Below are 19,917 nucleotides of genomic sequence, written 5' to 3'. Positions count from 1 at the left end.
TCATGAGGGAATAAATATACTGTGAAGCAGTAGTCAGAATGCTAAACTCCTTAAACTGATGTCTACAAAATGATTGCAGGAGAACACAACATATTGTTCTCACAGCACGTTTTTGGGCAATGAAGACCTTCTTTCTTAAAGATGAGTTACCCCAGAACATTATTCCATATGACATTACTGAATGAAGATAAGCAACTGATTTCTCTCTCCCCAAAATTTGCTATGATTCTAAGTGCAAATGTGGCTGAACTAAGTTGTTTAGGAGTTCCAAAATGTGTTTTCTCATACACACAAAATTCAAGCTTTCGCAACAAACAGTTGCTTCATCAGGAAAGAGGGAAGGAGAGGGAAAGACGAAAGGATGTGGGTTTTAAGGGGGAGGGTAAGGAGTCATTCCAATCCCGGGAGTGGAAAGACTTACCTCAGGGGGAAAAAAGGACAGGTATACACTCGCGCGCACACACACACATATCCATCCGCACATACACAGACACAAGCAGACATTTGTAAAGGCAAAGAGTTTAGGCAGAGATGTCAGTCGAGGCGGAAGTAAAGAGGCAAAGATGTTGTTGAAAGACAGGTGAGGTATGAGTGGCGGCAACTTGAAATTAGCGGAGGTTGAGGCCTGGTGGATAACGAGAAGAGAGGATATGCTGAAGGGCAAGTTCCCATCTCCGGAGTTCTGACAGGTTGGTGTTAGTGGGAAGTATCCAGATAACCCGGACGGTGTAACACTGTGCCAAGATGTGCTGGCCGTGCACCAAGGCATGTTTAGCCACAGGGTGATCCTCATTACCAAGAAACACTGTCTGCCTGTGTCCATTCATGCGAATGGACAGTTTTTCCCACGTGGATTTTTTCCCACGTGGAATGTTTCCCTCTATTATATATATATATATATATATATCTGCTTATTGTACATTTTACGTGATTTCTCCCTAGTCAGAATTATGTCCCTGGACTCTGTTGGTTGAATTACTACTAAGTATAACTTTCTGCATTCTTTTGGTTAGCTATTAACTTTCTGCATTCTTTTGGTTAGATATGGCATGATCCATTGGTTGGCTATACCATCAATCCTATAAAACTTCAATTTATCTAGGATTATACTACATTTCACACAGTCAAATGCCTTGGATAGGTCACAGAAAATACCTGCCAGTGCTATTTTGTTATTTAATGCTTGTAATATCTGGTGTGTGAACATGTAAATGGCATTCTCAGTAGAGCAACCCTTCTGAAACCCAAACTGTGATTTGCTGAGGATATTATTGTTACCAAGGTAAGATACTATTCTAGAATACATCACCTTCTCAAAAATTTGGGAAAATGTCAGCAGTGGAATAGGTCAGTTGTTACTGATGTCTCTCTTATCACCTTTCTTAAAGAGGGGTTTAACAATGGCATATTTTAGTCTCTCTGGAAAAATGCCTTGCGTTAGTGATGCATTACATGTTTCGGACAATACCAGACTTATTATATGGGAACAAATCTTTAGTACTCTATTGGAAACATCATCAAAACTAGAAGAGCTTTTATTATTGAGAGAATGTATGACCCTCTTAATTTCAGAAGTAGAAGTTGGTGGGACATACGTATGATGTAATTTGCTGAGGGTTACTTCTTTAATATATAGCTGTGATCTTTCTCTTGAACTGTTGGTCCCTGTGCTTTCTACTATGTTTAAGAAATGTGTATTAAATACATTTTCTACCTGTGACTTGTCATTTATAGCCCTTCCACATCCTGCTGAAGGAACTAGCTAACGTCACTTTGTAAGCTCTGCCCTCCTATGGTAAAGTTTCTTCTTAGTGTTGTTTTTCTTTAGCTTTTGTGTGCAAGATTCTTTCTAAGGTGCAAAAACTTTGGAGGAGACACTTTATGTCCAACTCTAATTAACAACAGGTAGTACAACTCTATTGCTTTTGTTTGTAATTTTGCTCAGCTTAAATACTATTAATAGGTGTACACTACAGAAATTAGAACCATAAATCAAAGTACCTCTAGTATTAGTTTTTATTTTAGTTCAAAATATGAAGTCCCTCTACTGAAAACAATCACATTTGACAATTACTCATATAAAACAGTTACAAGATTATAAATTGGAAAATGCAAAAATATTAGTTGTAGATGTTCTTTTAATGTTCACAACTCGTGAAATTTGACATTGTAAAGAAAATCTGACTCCACGTTATACAATGAAGCACCAAAAAAACTGGTACAGGTATGCGTATTCAAATACAGAGATATGTAAACAGGCAGAATACGGTGCTGCACTCAAGAACGCTTATATAAGACAACAAATGTCTGGCGCAATTGTTAGATCAGTTACTGATGCTACAATTGTAAGGTATCAAGATTTAAGTGAATTTGAACATGGCGCACGAGCGATGGGACACAGCGTGAATATCAGGAATCCAGTAAAACATCAAATCTCTGACATTGCTGTGGCCGGAGAAAGATCCTGCAAGAAAGGGACCAACGACGACTGAAGAGAATCATTCAGTGTGACAGAAGTGCAACTCTTCCACAAATTGCTGTAGATTTCAATGCTGGGCCATCAGTCAACAAGTGCCAATTTGTGAGCCATTCAATGAAACATCATCAGTACGGGCTTTTGGAGCTGAAGGCCCACTCATGTACCCTTGATGACTGCATGACACAAACCTTTATGCCTCGCCTGCACTCGTCAACACCGACATTGAAACTGTTGATGACTCTAAACATGTTGTCTGGTCAGACAAGTCTCAATTCAAATCGTATGAAGCAGACAAATGTGTACGGGAATGGAGACAACCTCATGAATCCATGGACCTTGTGTATCAGCAGGGGACTGTTTAAGCTGGTAGCTGGTGGAGGCTCTGTAATGGTGTGGGGTGTGTGCAGTTGAAGCACATGGGACCCCTGACACATCTAGATATGACTCTGACAGGCGACATGTAAGTAAGCATCCTGTCTGGTCACAGGCATCCATTCGTGTTTATTGTGCATTCTGACAGACTTGGGCAATTCCAGCAGGACAGTGTGTCACCCCCACATCCAGAATTGCTACAGTGTGGCTCCAGGAACACTCCCCTGAGTTTAAACACTTCCACTGGCCACTGAACTCCTCAGACATGAACATTATTGAGCTATTTGGGATGCCTTGCAGTGTGCCATTCAGAAGAGATCTCCACCTCCTTGCACTCTTACAGATTTATGGACAGCCCTGCTGGATTCATGGTGTCAGTTCCCTCCAGCACTACTTCAGACATTAGTCGAGTCCATACCATGTCGTGTTGCGGCACTTCTGCATACTTGCAGGGGCCCTACATGATATTAGGCAGGTGTGCCAGTTTCTTTGGCTCTTCAGTGTATTGTGGTAAGAATAATGCCTGGTTAATGAATCTATGCACTGTGTAACTACTGCTGGTTAAAGTTATTTTGTTTGCAGCTTTTTAATCTGTGTTTAATTAACACAAACTTTACCGAAAAATTCAATGTTTTTGATGTAATTGCCTATCCATCAAAAAGTTCAAAACTAACATTTTCAGGAAATGTACCTAAGTTCTCACTGCACTAGCATGCATCTTAGCACCTCCTGAATCCACCAACAGAGTGTGTGTTTCAGTGCTCCATCCACACTTCATGCACGCATTCACTGTCGTCCAGTGTTTCGACAATACTGCACCCTTACTCAAAGATCTACAGTCTGATCTAGAACTACAGTTTCACTAGAATAAATGGTACTTTACTGCACAATTGAACAGTCTGTGTTGAGACACCACTCTTGGAGGAACCAAAGAAATTGTACCGCAAGGAATTCTGTTGTCTGTCATGCTCTTTAGCATTTACACAGATGATCATCCAAGATCCAATACATGCAAGAGTTTCATATATGCGTTGACATATGATTTTGAAGAAGCAGAATAGGAGGTGGAAAGTGCTCTGAAAATCGTTTTTGATTCCTATAATAAGAACCAACTGAAGGCATTTAGACAAATAACGCACTTAGTGGCAGTACTATCTTAATAACAAACATGAGGTGACAGCCTGAAACATCTTCATCTGGAAACTTGTTGGTAGTAATTGGGATGTTCAATGCCAGACAGTCTGCATTTCTGCTGTGGCACTGCTTCTTGGCTGGTGAATTTCCCTGCCCATTATGGTTTTAATCCACCTACATGAAAGAAGTAGACATAGCTCTTAATGAAGTTGCAAAGCTAATTACTAGATGTTTGAAACCAATTCTTGCTGACAAATTGTACAGTATGGCAGGCAGTGCTCCTCCTAACATACCCAGAGACGTAGCCCCAAATACCAAAAGGAAAAAAGTCAAAGAATGTTAGTTTCAACCATTGCATGGACATACTCAATCAAGACCTAGGTTGAAGTCTAAGAAGAGATTTTTAAAGTCAGTATCTGCACTAAATACATCATCCAAGAAACTCAAAGAAAAACTATTGGCAGCCAAAGTAAGTAATCTCCAGCCAGTAGTAAATCCAGCAGAATGATTCCCAGCTAGACGCAACTTGCACTGGACCACACGGAGATCACTGGACAGGTTATGAGCAGCTGCTGGCAAATGTAAGGACAACCCAGTGAAACAGGACACTTGCAAGAGCCGCTGTGTGGAAGTTTGGAGAAGCAGAGACAATGAAACATCAGTGTTTATGTTGCCTTTATTTTTGCAGTGAGGAGAAGTTGTTCAAGGCACAAGAAAATGCTGTACCAGTTGCTCATTTCTGGGTAAAGACTTTTTGATCCCAATTTTGTATGTGTGCATATGTATAAACTCTTTCTTTGTCCTTACCCAAAATTGTAAATTTACAGAATCTTATGTGTATGATCCTTGTCTCAAGTAAATAAGTACGCAAATATCCTAATATTTTCTTAGAGAACAGATTTACACTTAAATGTTTTAAAAGAGTATCAGTAAGGATAACACGTTCTCTTGCAATATGATTTAATTTGGAGAAACTGCAGACAACTTACAGTGTGTTGATAGACAGTTGTTTAAATTTTGCTCCTCCTGAATACATGTCCAGTGTCTCAATGACTGCTTGCATGCTTTATCATAGTGAGATGCTATTAGTAAGATATTCAACACACAAAACATTTTTGCCACCTTTGTTTAGATGTGTCATTGCAAAATTTTGTTAAAAATCTATGTTGCAACTTACTTTAAAAGCAACTGTCATACAACAGCTGAAATTTCCTTTTCTTTCTGTTGTAGGTTCCAGTATGCATCAAGGATGTGGGATGTAATAAAAAAGAATTCATTCTTTCTGGAATATTACAGGCTCTTGCCATGAAATTCTTGATATAATTTTATTGAAGTTTGGACATGTATATACTTGGCAGTATCTGTATTTCAGGAAGAATTTATGTGATTTATGTTACTTGCTGTAATTGTGTTAACAGCAGGTCATGTTAACAGATCATTAAATAATTTTTTACCAGTATGACAACACTATTTATTTTATTTGTTTTCAGTTTTGTAGTACATAAATAGCTATTATTAACCTAACTAGCAGCATGTACCTGGTTTTGTGAGAGTAGAGTTAAGGGTTACTGGTAAAGAAGAGTATTTTTGGTTGTTATTAAATAAAAGAGTTATTTTTGTTTCATCACAGTCACTCTTTTACATTTTCGCTACAACAGTTGCTTTTACACTCTATAACAGCCTGTGCAGGATACAGCGGCCGATACACAGTGACCAATTTTTGTCCAAAGCACTGCCCAAGTTCGTTCATTTATTCAGAAGGGGAGGCTGACAAGTGTTTTCCAACTTTTGCCTATTCAGTGATGACAGAATCAAGGCACATGCCCTGAAATTTTTCTCAAACAATTTTACAGCAACTATTCGATAAAAAAAAAAAATCAATTTTGCTATACTAATAGCTTTACTGTATGATTAAATGATGATGGCGTCCTCTTGGGTAAAATATTCCGGAGGTAAAATAGTCCCCCATTCGGATCTCCGGGCGGGGACTACTCAAGAGGATGTCGTTATCAGGAGAAAGAAAACTGGCGTTCTACGGATCGGAGTGTGGAATGTCAGATCACTTAATCGAGCAGGAAGGTTAGAAAATTTAAAAAGGGAAATGGATAGGTTAAAGTTAGATATAGTGGGAATTAGTGAAGTTCGGTGGCAGGAGGAACAAGACTTCTGGTCAGGTGCCTACAGGGTTATAAACACAAAATCAAATAGGAGTAATGCAGGAGTAGGTTTAATAATGAATAGGAAAATAGGAATGCGGGTAAGCTACTACAAACAGCATAGTGAACGCATTATTGTGGCCAAGATAGATACGAAGCCCACACCTACTACAGTAGTACAAGTTTATATGCCAACTAGCTCTGCAGATGACGAAGAAATTGAAGAAATGTATGATGAAATAAAAGAAATTATTCAGATAGTGAAGGGTGACGAAAATTTAATAGTCATGGGTGACTGGAATTCGGTAGTAGGAAAGGGGAGAGAAGGAAACGTAATAGGTGAATATGGATTGGGGCTAAGAAATAAAAGAGGAAGCCGCCTGGTAGAATTTTGCACAGAGCACAACTTAATCATAGCTAACACTTGGTTTAAGAATCGTGAAAGAAGGTTGTATACATGGAAGAACCCTGGAGATACTAAAAGGTATCAGATAGATTATATAATGGTAAGACAGAGATTTAGGAACCAGGTTTTAAATTGTAAGACATTTTGAGGGGCAGATGTGGACTCTGACCACAATCTATTGGTTATGACCTGTAGATCAAAACTGAAGAAACTGCAAAAAGGTGGGAATTTAAGGAGATGGGACCTGGATAAACTGAAAGAACCAGAGGTTGTACAGAGTTTCAGGGAGAGCATAAGGGAACAATTGACAGGAATGGGGGAAAGAAATACAGTAGAAGAAAAATGGGTAGCTTTGAGGGATGAAGTAGTGAAGGCAGCAGAGGATCAAGTAGGTAAAAAGACGAGGGCTAGAAGAAATCCTTGGGTAACAGAAGAAATATTGAATTTAATTGATGAAAGGAGAAAATATAAAAATGCAGTAAATGAAGCAGGCAAAAAGGAATACAAACGTCTCAAAAATGAGATCAACAGGAAGTGCAAAATGGCTAAGCAGGGATGGCTAGAGGACAAATGTAAGGATGTAGAGGCTTATCTCACTAGGGATAAGATAGATACTGCCTACAGGAAAATTAAAGAGACCTTTGGAGATAAGAGAACCACTTGTATGAACATCAAGAGCTCAGATGGAAACCCAGTTCTAACCAAAGAAGGGAAAGCAGAAAAGTGGAAGGAGTATATAGAGGGTCTATACAAGGGCGATGTACTTGAGGACAATATTATGGAAATGGAAGAGGATGTAGATGAAGATGAAATGGGAGATATGATACTGCGTGAAGAGTTTGACAGAGCACTGAAAGACCTGAGTCGAAACAAGGCCCCCGGAGTAGACAACATTCCATTGGAACTACTGACGGCCTTGGGAGAGACAGTCCTGACAAAACTCTACCATCTGGTGAGCAAGATGTATGAAACAGCCGAAATACCCTCAGACTTCAAGAAGAATATAATAATTCCAATCCCAAAGAAAGCAGGTGTTGACAGATGTGAAAATTACCGAACAATCAGTTTAATAAGCCACAGCTGCAAAATACTAACACGAATTCTTTACAGACGAATGGAAAAACTAGTAGAAGCCGACCTCGGGGAAGATCAGTTTGGATTCCATAGAAATACTGAAACACGTGAGGCAATACTGACCCTACCACTTATCTTAGAAGAAAGATTAAGGAAAGGCAAACCTACGTTTCTAGCATTTGTAGACTTAGAGAAAGCTTTTGACAATGTTGACTGGAATACTCTCTTTCAAATTCTAAAGGTGGCAGGGGTAAAATACAGGGAGCGAAAGGCTATTTATAATTTGTACAGAAACCAGATGGCAATTATAAGAGTCGATGGACATGAAAGGGAAGCAGTGGTTGGGAAGGGAGTAAGACAGGGTTGTAGCCTCTCCCCGATGTTATTCAATCTGTATATTGAGCAAACAGTAAAGGAAACAAAAGAAAAATTCGGAGTAGGTATTAAAATCCATGGAGAAGAAATAAAAACTTTGAGGTTCGCCGATGACATTGTAATTCTGTCAGAGACAGCAAAGGACTTGGAAGAGCAGTTGAATGGAATGGATCGCGTCTTGAAAGGAGGATATAAGATGAACATCAACAAAAGCAAAACAAGGATAATGGAATGTAGTTGAATTAAGTCGGGTGATGCCGAGGGAATTAGATTAGGAAATGAGACACTTAAAGTAGTAAAGGAGTTTTGCTATTTGGGGAGCAAAATAACTGATGATGGTCGAAGTAGAGAGGATATAAAATGTAGACTGGCAATGGCAAGGAAAGCGTTTCTGAACAAGAGAAATTTGTTAACATCGAGTATAGATTTAAGTGTCAGGAAGTCATTTCTGAAAGTATTTGTATGGAGTGTAGCCATGTATGGATGTGAAACATGGACGATAAATAGTTTGGACAAGAAGAGAATAGAAGCTTTTGAAATGTGGTGCTACAGAAGAATGCTGAAGATTAGATGGGTAGATCAGATAACTAATGAGGGCGTACTGAATAGAATTGGAGAGAAGAGAAATTTGTGGCACAACTTGACTAGAAGAAGGGATCGGCTGGTAGGGCATATTCTGAGGCATCAACGGATCACCAATTTAGTATTGGAGGGCAGCATGGAGAGTAAAAATCATAGAGGGAGACCAAGAGATGAATACACTAAACAGATTCAGAAGGATGTAGTTGCAGAGGGTACTGGGAGATGAAGAAGAGTAGCATGGAGAGCTGCATCAAACCAGTCTCAGGACTGAAGACCACAACAACAACAACAATAGCTTTATATGTCAGTTTCATGATGATGTGCCCATCATTTTGTTAATGATCATAGTTATTGTGATACATACATGGAAGATTAGATTAGTTTTTCGTTCCATAGATCTGTGCTGAAATAACAATACTAATAGTATGAATATATACAATACATCATTTGTTTCTGTTAAAAAATTCATCAATGAAGTAGAAGGAGTAGGCCACTAGTAAGTCTTTCAGGCTCCTTTTAAACTGATCTTTATTTGTAACTAAATTTTTTATGTTTGCTGGTAAATTATTGAAGATGTGTGTTCCTGAGTAGTGGACCCCTTTTTGAACTAAAGTAAGTGCTTTTAAGTCCTTGTGCAGATCATTTTTGTTCCTGGTATTGTATGTATGAACTGAGCTGTTTGTTGGAAAAAGAGATATGTTATTTAGGACAAATTTAATCAAGGAGTAAATATACTGAGAGGCTTCGGTAGCTCAGATGGTAAAGCACTTGCCTGCGAAAGGCAAAGGTCCCGAGTTCGAGTCTCGGTCGGGCACACAGTTTTAATCTGCCAGGAAGTTTCATATCAGCGCACACTCCGCTGCAGAGTGAAAATCTCATTCTGGAAACATCCCCCAGGCTGTGGCTAAGCCATGTCTCCGCAATATCCTTTCTTTCAGGAGTGCTAGTTCTGCAAGGTTCGCAGGAGAGCTTCTGTAAAGTTTGGAAGGTAGGAGACAAGGTACTGGCAGAAGTAAAGCTGTGAGTACCGGGCGTGAGTCGTGCCTCGGTAGCTCAGATGGTAAAGCACTTGCCCGCGAAAGGCAAAGGTCCCGAGTTCGAGTCTCGGTCGGGCACACAGTTTTAATCTGCCAGGAAGTTTCATATCAGCGCACACTCCGCTGCAGAGTGAAAATCTCATTCTGGAAACATCCCCCAGGTTGTGGCTAAGCCATGTCTCCGCAATATCCTTTCTCTCAGGAGTGCTAGTTCTGCAAGGTTCGCAGGAGAGCTTCTGTAAAGTTTGGAAGGTAGGAGACGAGGTACTGGCAGAAGTAAAGCTGTGAGTACCGGGTGTGAGTCGTGCTTTGGTAGCTCAGATGGTAAAGCACTTGCCCGCGAAAGGCAAAGGTCCCGAGTTCGAGTCTCGGTCGGGCACACAGTTTTAATCTGCCAGGAAGTTTCATATCAGCGCACACTCCGCTGCAGAGTGAAAATCTCATTCTGGAAACATTCCTCATAGTTCATAAACGGCTTCAGATATCAAAATTAGATTTTGGCAAATGATAGTGTACAAAGAGGAGAGTATTTTACCATATCATTATTATGTAAAACTTCATTATTACCATGTTATTCCAATAACTACAGAATTTTTTGATGAAAGAATGTAATTTTTAAGGGCTGTCAGTAGCTGGTGAAACGAGAAATGCTCTGGGTTTCGGAAAAACATAAGTGAAGACATTACACATTTACTTTTATACCAAGGATATGGTTTTTCACAAGCTAATGACCCTACTTTTCCTCAGTTCCTCACTTAATAAATCACTGTTTCGGAATTCTCTCTGAATTGTGTCTGCTCAACATGTTAGTGAGGTGAGACTGTATAACTTCTGGTGTGTTTCGGCAAAAGAAGCAAATTTTAACATGGCAACCAGAGAAATTTGTAAGTTTTACTCAAAATATTAATGAAAGGGGAGGTGGCAGTAGATTTTTTTAAGTGGTCACCATGCAAGTGTGGGAGTGAAGGGTCCTCACTTAATTTTTACAAAAAATGTGAGTGCGGGCTTCAGTTTAGAATAGCGCTACCCCTCCAGCACTCAGTATTTCCCCTAAAATGCCTGCCCATAACACCCACCACTACTGGTCTGCCCACGTGTGCTCTGCTGTATGTGCATCTACAGGCCACGGCATTCTGCACAGTCAGTAACAGCATTGTTGTTGGGAATGGAAATGAATAAATTTTCAGGAGATCCAACTCATGAGCACCCGACATAATTTTGACCATGTGAAAAGCATGATGCCTTCAAGTTGATGCCGCTATTTCAGAATGTTTAGCCCTGTGGTCTGTTGATTGTCATACTGTAGACCAACTTCACTGGAAATTACAGTCATTTAAAACTCAAGGGCAAGTCAATAAAGGTTAAAGGTATTCACAGTCTAAATACTGTTTTCTCTTTTTCTTTACTGTTCATTATATTGGGCTCAACAATGTTATTCTGTAGATTTTTGTTGCAGAGTCTAATTCTTTGCACAAATTTGGTGAGTTCAAATTCTTCAATGAAATGACCAGCAAGCCAGTCTTCAGTTTAAGACAGTGCAGTGACATTTCAAGCTGCACAAACTCAATGAATTCAAAAATTTAGTAGAAAAAGTTCCACTTTGGTTTTCCCCAGTCAGGGTGTCAATCAAAATGCAAATTTTTTCATAGCATGACCTTGGGACTGTCTCATTAATGTCATTGACCATGTTATTTTTAGTCACTAGAAAAGCCTTCACAGAGCCATTCTGAGTTGGTGTAATTTTTGGTGTTTCAACAATTCGTCAGTTCAATTCGGCCACATATTTTATCTGCTAGGTTGGTGGAGAAATTTTTGGCAAATATTAGTGTTGTTTTGGCTCCTAAGATTTGTGCTGTCATATTTGTAGTTGGTTTGATTTCATCACGTGCTGTCAGATAGTCAAGGGTTGTGATTAGTTGCTCATTATCCCAGAAAAGCAGCCAGTATTTGATGAAAGTTGCCCAGTCATATTAGTAAGGAGCCTCACGTTAGACTCAAATGCACTCATAAGTATTGGAGCATTTTATTTGACACTTCAAAGGATTTTCTGTGGTCCATTGTGGATTTGTTCCATAGAATGACATTGTACTGTTTTAATATTGCCACATGTTGAATGTCATTCAGGTGGTTTAGTGATTATAGTCACTGGCTGGTGATGTGCAGATCACCAGTTCTGTTGCTGCCTCTTGCAATTATTTATCATTTAAGATTTGTAATTTGTAGAAGGTTCTGGGACTTATTATCATTCTATACATATAAATAGGAGCACTCTGCTGCAGCAAGCAGTTCAGTTATATATGTACTTAGCAGATATGTGCTTTATGAACATCCTGTAAAAGAAAAGTGTTAGAGCTTGATGGCAAACCTGCATTGGCTCCAATAGGGCTGAGTGAAAGCAGTCACCTTCATGGGCAAGAATCTTAATGCAAACAATACATTCCTCCTACAGCCAAAATTGTGAAGATACCATTGGATACAAAAGGATCAGTGAGTCAGATGCTCATCAGACACTTAACAGTGTTTAGAGCCTAAAGCAATTTGACCATGTCGCTAAACACAACTTTTGGGATTTCATGATGCATCTCATCATAGTCTACTTTTACTTGAACAGTACAGCACAACAGTTGTTTGAGAATAATGAAGGAAAGCTCAAGAGCTGCAACAAACTTGGAGTGAAAATTAAGGAAGCACTTGCCACAAACAGAAGCATGTCTGCATAGCCAAAGAACAACTGAAGAACAGGGCCCAACATTAGTGGAAGACAAGAGTCATGAATACATAGTGTAGGTTGTGTGAACATTCTTAAAATTTGACAGTTCAGTGACAAATTATCCATTTTTATTCAATGCTAAAATAATACTGTATAGTAGGAAAGTTCTGTTGGAATGTAAATGATTTAAGAGGAAAGGAGATAGCTCACCAAATAGCAGAAGTGTTGAGTCATTGACAGGCACACACACAAAAGAAAAAGGAAACTTGCTAGCTTTTGGAACAGATCCTTTGTCGACCTAGAGTACAAATTTGTACTCTAGCTTGACAAATGATTTATTCCAAAAGCTAGCAAATTTTCTTTCCATTTTGTGTGTGCCTGTTGGCTATTCAACATGTCTGCTATTTGGTGAGCTATCTCCTTTTCCTTCTCATATATGGCAAAAGTATTTAATATTGCAGAACATGTGACCTTCCATTTTTATCACTTTTCATCCTGCAACTGTGTTTGTGATAGTGCCGGTTTTGGAACTTCCTTGCAGATTAAAACTGTGTGCCAGACCGGGACTTCAACCTGGGACCTTTGCCTTTCGCAGACGAGTGCTCTATTGACTGAGCTGTAGAAAGGCTATTACAGAAACACAGCTTAGCCACTGTCTAGCAGACTGTTTCCAGAATGAATTTTCTATTTGCAAGTGAAGTAAGAGTAGAGCACTTTTCCACAAAAAGCAAAAGGTCCAGATCCAGATCCCAGCCTGGCAAACAGTTTTAATTTGCCAGTACACACCCCACTACAGAGGTGTAATTCATTCTGGGAGCAATCCTATAGGCTGTGGCTAAGCCAGGTCTGCGCAATATCCTTTCTGCCAGGAGTGCTAGTCCTGCATTATATGCAGGAGAACTGTGAAGTTTGGAAGGTGTGAGATGAGGTATTGGTACAAGTGGGCTGTGAGGATGGGTCATGAGTCTTGCCTGGATACTTCAGTCAGTAGAGCACTTGTCTGTGAAAGATAAAGGTCCCAGGTTGGAGTCCTGGTCTGGTGTGCGGTTTTGGAAAGTTTCAAATCAGCACAGACTATGGTGTAGAGCAAAAATTTGGGTGTCTTGTTTTGTTGGCACTCTGATGAGGACAGTCCCATTGATCTTTCATATAAAATGACTGCGATATGTAGGTTTGCTTAGTTCACAGAATGACAATTATAACAATCTGGTTTTCCAAACAATTCTTTTACGTTCTTCACAGTTGTTCCAATGTCCACTGTGTGTTTTGCAGGTGATATGTAGTGCAAAATATTTTCCTTTGGAGGAGACACTGGAATATAACTGTTTCTTTTGGCTCATTTTACATCTACATTTATATTCCAAAAGCCATCTTATCATGTGTGGTGGAGGGTTCTTTGTGTATCACCATCAGTACACATCCCCCCCCCCCCCCTCCAATTTTTCCCTGTTCCAGTCTTGACTGGTCTGCAGAAAGAATGATTGTTTGCAAGCCCTCGTGTGATCCTGAATCTCTCTGATTTTACCTTAATGGTTTTTCCACAAAATATATGTAGGAAGAAACAATATATCAGCTGACGCTTTAAGATGTGTATGGTCTCTGAATTTTAACAGTAAACCATGCCATGCTACAGAATGAAATTTTTTGAGCATCTGCCACTGGAGTTGGCTGAGCTCCTCCATAGTGCTTTTGATTAACTGGTAATGAAACAGGCTGCTGCTCTTAAGATGTTTTCTATTTCTTCTATTAATCCTATATGGTGAAGATCCCAGACTGACAAGCAGTACTCAAATATTGATATTGGTTGAATGAGATTGGTTGTATTACACTTCCTGAGGGTTCTTCATGGGAATCTCAGTTTGGAGTCTATGTTAACTGCAGTTAGTTTTATGTGGTCATTCCACTTTAAGTAGTTCCTGTTGCAGACTCACAGGTATTTAAGCTTCTAATTTTTTTAGAAGTTGTTTATGTTGAGAGCCACCTATCAATCCTTCACTAACTGTTTTTATCTATTTACTGATTTAACATGACCAAAATATCTGCCAGATTTGTAGACAGAATTTTACTTTCGAATTTTTTGTGCTCTTGTTATGCTATTATTGACTTAATTCAGTTATTGTTTGTCTATGATGCACTGGAATGCTGAAGATTAGATGGGTAGATCACATAACGAATGAGGAGGTACTGAATAGGATTGGGGAGAAGAGGAGTTTGTGGCACAACTTGACTAGAAGAAGGGATCGGTTGGTAGGACATGTTCTGAGGCATCAAGGGATCACAAATTTAGTATTGGAGGGCAGCGTGGAGGGTAAAAATCATAGAGGGAGATGAAGAGATGAATACACTAAGCAGATTCAGAAGGATGTAGGTTGCAGTAAGTACAGGGAGATGAAGAAGCTTGCACAGGATAGAGTAGCATGGAGAGCTGCATCGAACCAGTCTCAGGACTGAAGACCACATTAACAACAACAACAACAACAACAATGATGCACTGACTATGTTTGAATTTGCAATGAATCTCTCTTTGATAATGTAGCAGATTTATGTTATGGCTGTTAAACTATGGCTCCTCAATTGCGTCTATTTATGCTCAAAATTTTCAGTCTTGAAGATAAAAATCTCATTTTGCCTGCTTAGATAATCTGAAATCAGTTTCTTCTCAAGCTTGGTAAGCAGAAATATCTTCTTACCTATCTTCACATTTCTATTTACAGTAATAGTCAGTGAGGCTATAACAGCCCTACAATTACTGATTCCTTGTTTTCCATTAACCCTTTGACTCCCTAGACATGTTAACATGCACTACTGCTCCTGTCTCAGGTGCTCTGTATGTGATTATGCAGGCATTTACTCCGTCAGATGCTCTAAACATGTTTGTGTGCGCCCTCTTGCTGGTGCTTTTGTGCTCCTGAAGTCTGAAGATGGGTTAATGCTTGGGTCTGTGTGTGCTCCGGACACGTTAATACACGAGTCACATATGGCCAGGAAGAGCAGCCACCTTGAGTGCTTGGTAACTTTCCAACATTTAGCCTTTGTGCATGTGCTGCTGTGATTTTATGGCCTGTCATTTTTCACCTTCATTTTTGACTGAGAAAATGACACTTTTTCGTGGCTGTACAGAGGGGGAAATCACAGATATTCTAACAAGAAGTGACAATGACAATGAACTCTATGATAGTGATGACTCTTCAACAGAATCTCGAAGAAACAGTCCTCAGCCAAGTACATCAGGTGCAATACCTCCCTCTGTCTGTACAAGAGATGAAAGTTCTTCAGAATTCGAAGTCTGTAAGGGTGAGAATGAATTAATTGTTTGGTGAAAGACCATGCTTTAGTGACATATTTGACTGAAAGAAAAGTTATTTTCATCCATTTGTGCATGCATCATGACTCAGCTCCAGGACACAAGTGTGGATTAGGTCAGAATTCCAGTATTCTGCCATTTTTGTTAATATTTTTAACAAAAAGCCTGATGAACTCTATTGCAGATGAAACAAACAGATTTTATTTATACACTGTGGCAAATATGCCAGAATCAGAGCATTCTCATGTGTCAAGTTAGAAAGAAATGGGATCAGAGGAACTCTTTCCCCTCCTTGCTATTTGTCTGCTCATGGCTCATGTGAGAAAGCTGAAAATTAGGTAGTATTGGCCCATGGGCACTGCCTTGAACACACCAGTTTTCAGCAAAGTTATGTCCAAAGACTGTTTTCTTTTAATTTTGAGAGTACTTCATTTTAGTGACATCTCTGCCAGCAATAAAGGAGACAGATTATTCAAAATTATAAACTTTGTGGGTGAAGTTTTCACAGCATTTCAGAGTGCATTTCATCCATATGAAAAACACTGCATTTGGCTTCCACAATTTGGGGGAAAGTGGCAACACCCATGAACCCATATTTGAAATGAGGACACACTGTTTATGTTGACAATTGGTATTCAAGCCCAGACCTGTTCCTCTCGTTTCATAACAACATGTGATACTGTTTTCAGGGACAAGCACAACATGCCAAAACTACAAGATGACCTGAAAGAAGGAGAATCCCAGTTTGTGTCTGCTGATATAATGCTTGCTGTAAAGTGTTGTGACAGGAGGAAAGGGTGGATGTTGACACTTGTAACACTGCAGAAATGTTTTAGACTGCAAAGACTGATAGAAGTACCGGTGAAAGAATTAAGAAACCTCAACGTATTGTTATAACTCGAGTATGGGACAGTTGACCGTGCTGACGTGCTACTGAGTTCAGTCAAATCAGTGTGGATGACTGTGAAACTATATAAAAAGTTTTCTTTTTCACTTACTCAGCATGTGCATTTTAAATGCTCATGCTCTCCACCAAGTAGTAACAAGGCAACGAAGTAGAGTTTCATCTGTCTCTGATAGAGAAATTCTTGAAGCTTATGCCACAGAATAGTGAAAAGTTGGCAGAGGAAGGTGCTTTGAGGATGAGGGCATTACTTTGAGGCATTATCCAATTATAGTACAGTGATAGGTCTCTAAAACTATATGAAAAAGAAAAACAAATAAACAAAAATTTGTTTTTAACTTCGTCTGTGCCAGTCAAAAGCTGGATCTGAATGACGAATGAAAAATATAGACAGAAGGTGTGAAAGGTATTCAAACACTTAGAGATCCTGACTCTGAAACTTCTCTCCAGATGAATTACTGCACTCACTGATTTCAGATGGTATAATATCTATTTAGTACGAGAAGTAGAAAAATTAAAAGTACATCATTTATTCCATGAATGGAAGAAAATTATATTTAATCACCTATTCCCAGAATGCAACTATTATTGAGACACCAAAGAAAGCTATTCGGAAACTTTAATTACCTGGTTTTGGAGGTTGCCTAGAGAAATTTTATTGCATTCATGTTCTTGAAATGCTAGGGGAAACTTCCAAAGAGTTCTCCAGTAAACAAAATTCTGCTTGCATAAGAGCTTATTGTACCAGACCAGGAAAGTTTTTTTATACCTCTACAGCATTTATTTCACAGCTTCTATTAAAGAAAATTTAAGACTTATGCATCACTGCATCAGATGTCAATTGCAAGCAGATGTCCATTTCCGATGCACAAAAAGTAAATAGAAATTTACTCCTGGTCACTCATGCCTGGGAAAAAAATTTGATGTTCATGATTTTATTGAAACATTTCAACGTATTTTAAAGATGCTAAAGCATTCATATGGCAGTGCTTTCTTTGATATCTCTAACTGCACTCTGTGGGTCTTTTGTCAGTCAAACACAAGTGAACTGTGCTCCTATTGGCTTTTAAGCAGTGTGATACAGGAGTTATTATGTAAGAAATTTCGTGTGCTTTCCTGAAACACTGCCATGCTCCTCTTCTAGTTTGTTCCTTTATGATAGTAATGGATGTATTCTGTGTATGTTCCATTTCAGTTAAAAGAAAGAAGATGGTAGAATAGGCAACACAGATTACTGAAAACCGATGCACACAATTACCTGCACTGGGATTTGAACCACTGCCCACAACAAAAGCAAGGCATCATAAACACATTGGCAATAAAGCAAGGAACATCTGCGAACCAGAGCTGCTGCAGAATTGAAACTCTCACCAATGCGTTGCTCAAGAATGGTTATTCATCCACTGAGGTAAATAGAGTGTTAAGGCCTCTGCACAAAAATCATAGTGATGCACAAGCACCTGTAAAATCCAAAGTTCTCCTGCCTTTCAGTTAAGGATGTTACTGAATGCATAGAAAAAATCCACACACTGCTGTAATCTACAAACCCACGCGGAAGATACAAGATCACCTAAAATTGGCCAAAGATGCATGCAAACTGCTTGAGAAAGCAAGGGTTTATAGGATTCCATGTGGTTGCAGAGAGGTGTATGTGGGTACTACAAAAAGAAGAGACAAAAACAACTAGTAGAGCACAAGGGCATTGCATTAGGGGGTAGGTTGACAAATCAGCTGTTGTGAAATGTGCTTTGCAACCAGGAGACCACCACATTCATTTTGATAGGATTCAAATACTGGCAGCCACAGGCAGATACCATGAAAGGCTATATGGAGAGGCCATAGAGACTGTGAAACAATCTGGGAATTTTAGTTTGGAGGAAGGGGTCGTGAAACTGAATGACATTTGGATCCTGGTGCTGAAAAAGATGTGTACCAGTCTTCTACCATGGGATGAAAGCATCAGTGGACAACAGCAATTGACAATGGCCAATGCACTTGGGTATCCAAAATGTGATGTCATGCCACTATGCAGAAGCTGCAATTGGTAATGAGACAGGATGTGAATTGAACATTCAGAGATGCTAAGATCCCCCTTGAGCATGTGCCACACAGCTGGGGACAAAACATTGGGTTTAAATCCAAAATCCATTTGACCACAGCATAATAGCATGGAACATTTTATTAAGTGTGACATTTCTGGCTGTGAAAGTTTACATTGTACAAGTATATTACAGCTTTTATAAACAAAGTGTTGTTTTTGGGTTTTAGCTATTGAACGAAGCAGTTACATGCACTGAGTACATGACGTGCTCTGTTAGATGTGAAAATATGTAAAATTTTATGAGACCGGAGACATGTCAGATGAACTGCTTTTGATAAGACTAGAGAAACCACTAGATGAGAATATCCACTTAGAGGACATGTCTTCAGAAACTGATGCACAGTCAGCCTGAAGGGATCGACACAGCAACGGAGCAGTCTGAAAGTGATACTGAAACAGCATCTATAGTTGCTCCAGCTTCTGCAAATCGTGATAAGTACCAAGGTTAGGACAGAAAAGCAACATAGTTCAAGCATTCAACCTCTCCAGCAAAAACCACTTTTCAGATTATTGTGACACAGGATCCAAGAGCAAAGGGGGAAGACAAAAGTTCTAAAACGGTTTTGGATTGCTGCAAACTACTTTTTTACAGACAATGTACTTGACTGAATAGACAGAATGGCAACAGCTTATTCATGAATTGCTGGAGATTGGCCACATCAAGTTTTTGAAGAATTATCTGCTTTCCCTGGCGTTTTATAACTCGCAGGTATAAAAAGTCTCAGTACTGATGAACCAGGGGCCACTGATGAGACTCCACCAGACTTCTCTATTCTGTCAACAAGCAAACAGATGTTTGATACTCTTCTCCAAGCTGTTTGATTTTATGATAAGTCTACGAGGGTGCAGAAGAAGGAAACAGTTAATATGGCACCAATTAAATATTCTGTAATGGTAAGAGAGGTAGGCTCTCTGGGTCTGAGCTGGTTTCTCTGTTGAAGATGGAGGCTGTGGATACAATAGAGGTGGGACCTGGTGAAGATGCAACAACTCTTTATTAGTTATTTACTAATTCATACAGTTCAGACATTCCTCTGATTGTGCTCCATTCTCTGGCAGGGCCTAGAGTTCCCTCATAATATTCGGGTATCGTAGCTGCGGATGTTGATGTAAGTGCTGGCAGTGTGCACATGCTGCTTGGGAGACAGAGCACTGCACTGCCGTTAGTATGTGAGGCAAGCTGAGGTGGCAGGGTGTGGCTGCACTGTGGTCATGTGTGGCCACCAGGTCTCAAATGCAGGTCACATCGTGCCAATGACATGGCAATGGCATTGCCCAGAACT

At 39.5% G+C, this 19,917-nt stretch overlaps 1 protein-coding gene across 2 annotated transcripts in view; it reads left to right on the top strand.

The window, feature by feature from the left end:
• Positions 1–5,455, top strand: part of LOC126185412 (nonsense-mediated mRNA decay factor SMG9) — a 103,594-nt gene extending 98,139 nt beyond the window's left edge. For both annotated transcript variants that reach the window (XM_049928129.1, XM_049928128.1), the window contains exon 9: positions 5,216–5,455. In XM_049928129.1, coding sequence (XP_049784086.1) covers positions 5,216–5,294 — 79 coding nt within the window. In that variant the 3' untranslated portion in view covers positions 5,295–5,455. The remainder of the gene's footprint in view (positions 1–5,215) is intronic.
• Positions 5,456–19,917: the final 14,462 nt, after the last annotated feature.

The sequence above is a fragment of the Schistocerca cancellata genome, chromosome 1 (genome assembly GCF_023864275.1).
Source record: "Schistocerca cancellata isolate TAMUIC-IGC-003103 chromosome 1, iqSchCanc2.1, whole genome shotgun sequence".
Lineage (NCBI taxonomy): Eukaryota > Metazoa > Arthropoda > Insecta > Orthoptera > Acrididae > Schistocerca > Schistocerca cancellata.
The sequence above is the reverse complement of the archived record's forward strand: the minus strand, read 5'-3'. Positions and strand labels throughout refer to the sequence as shown.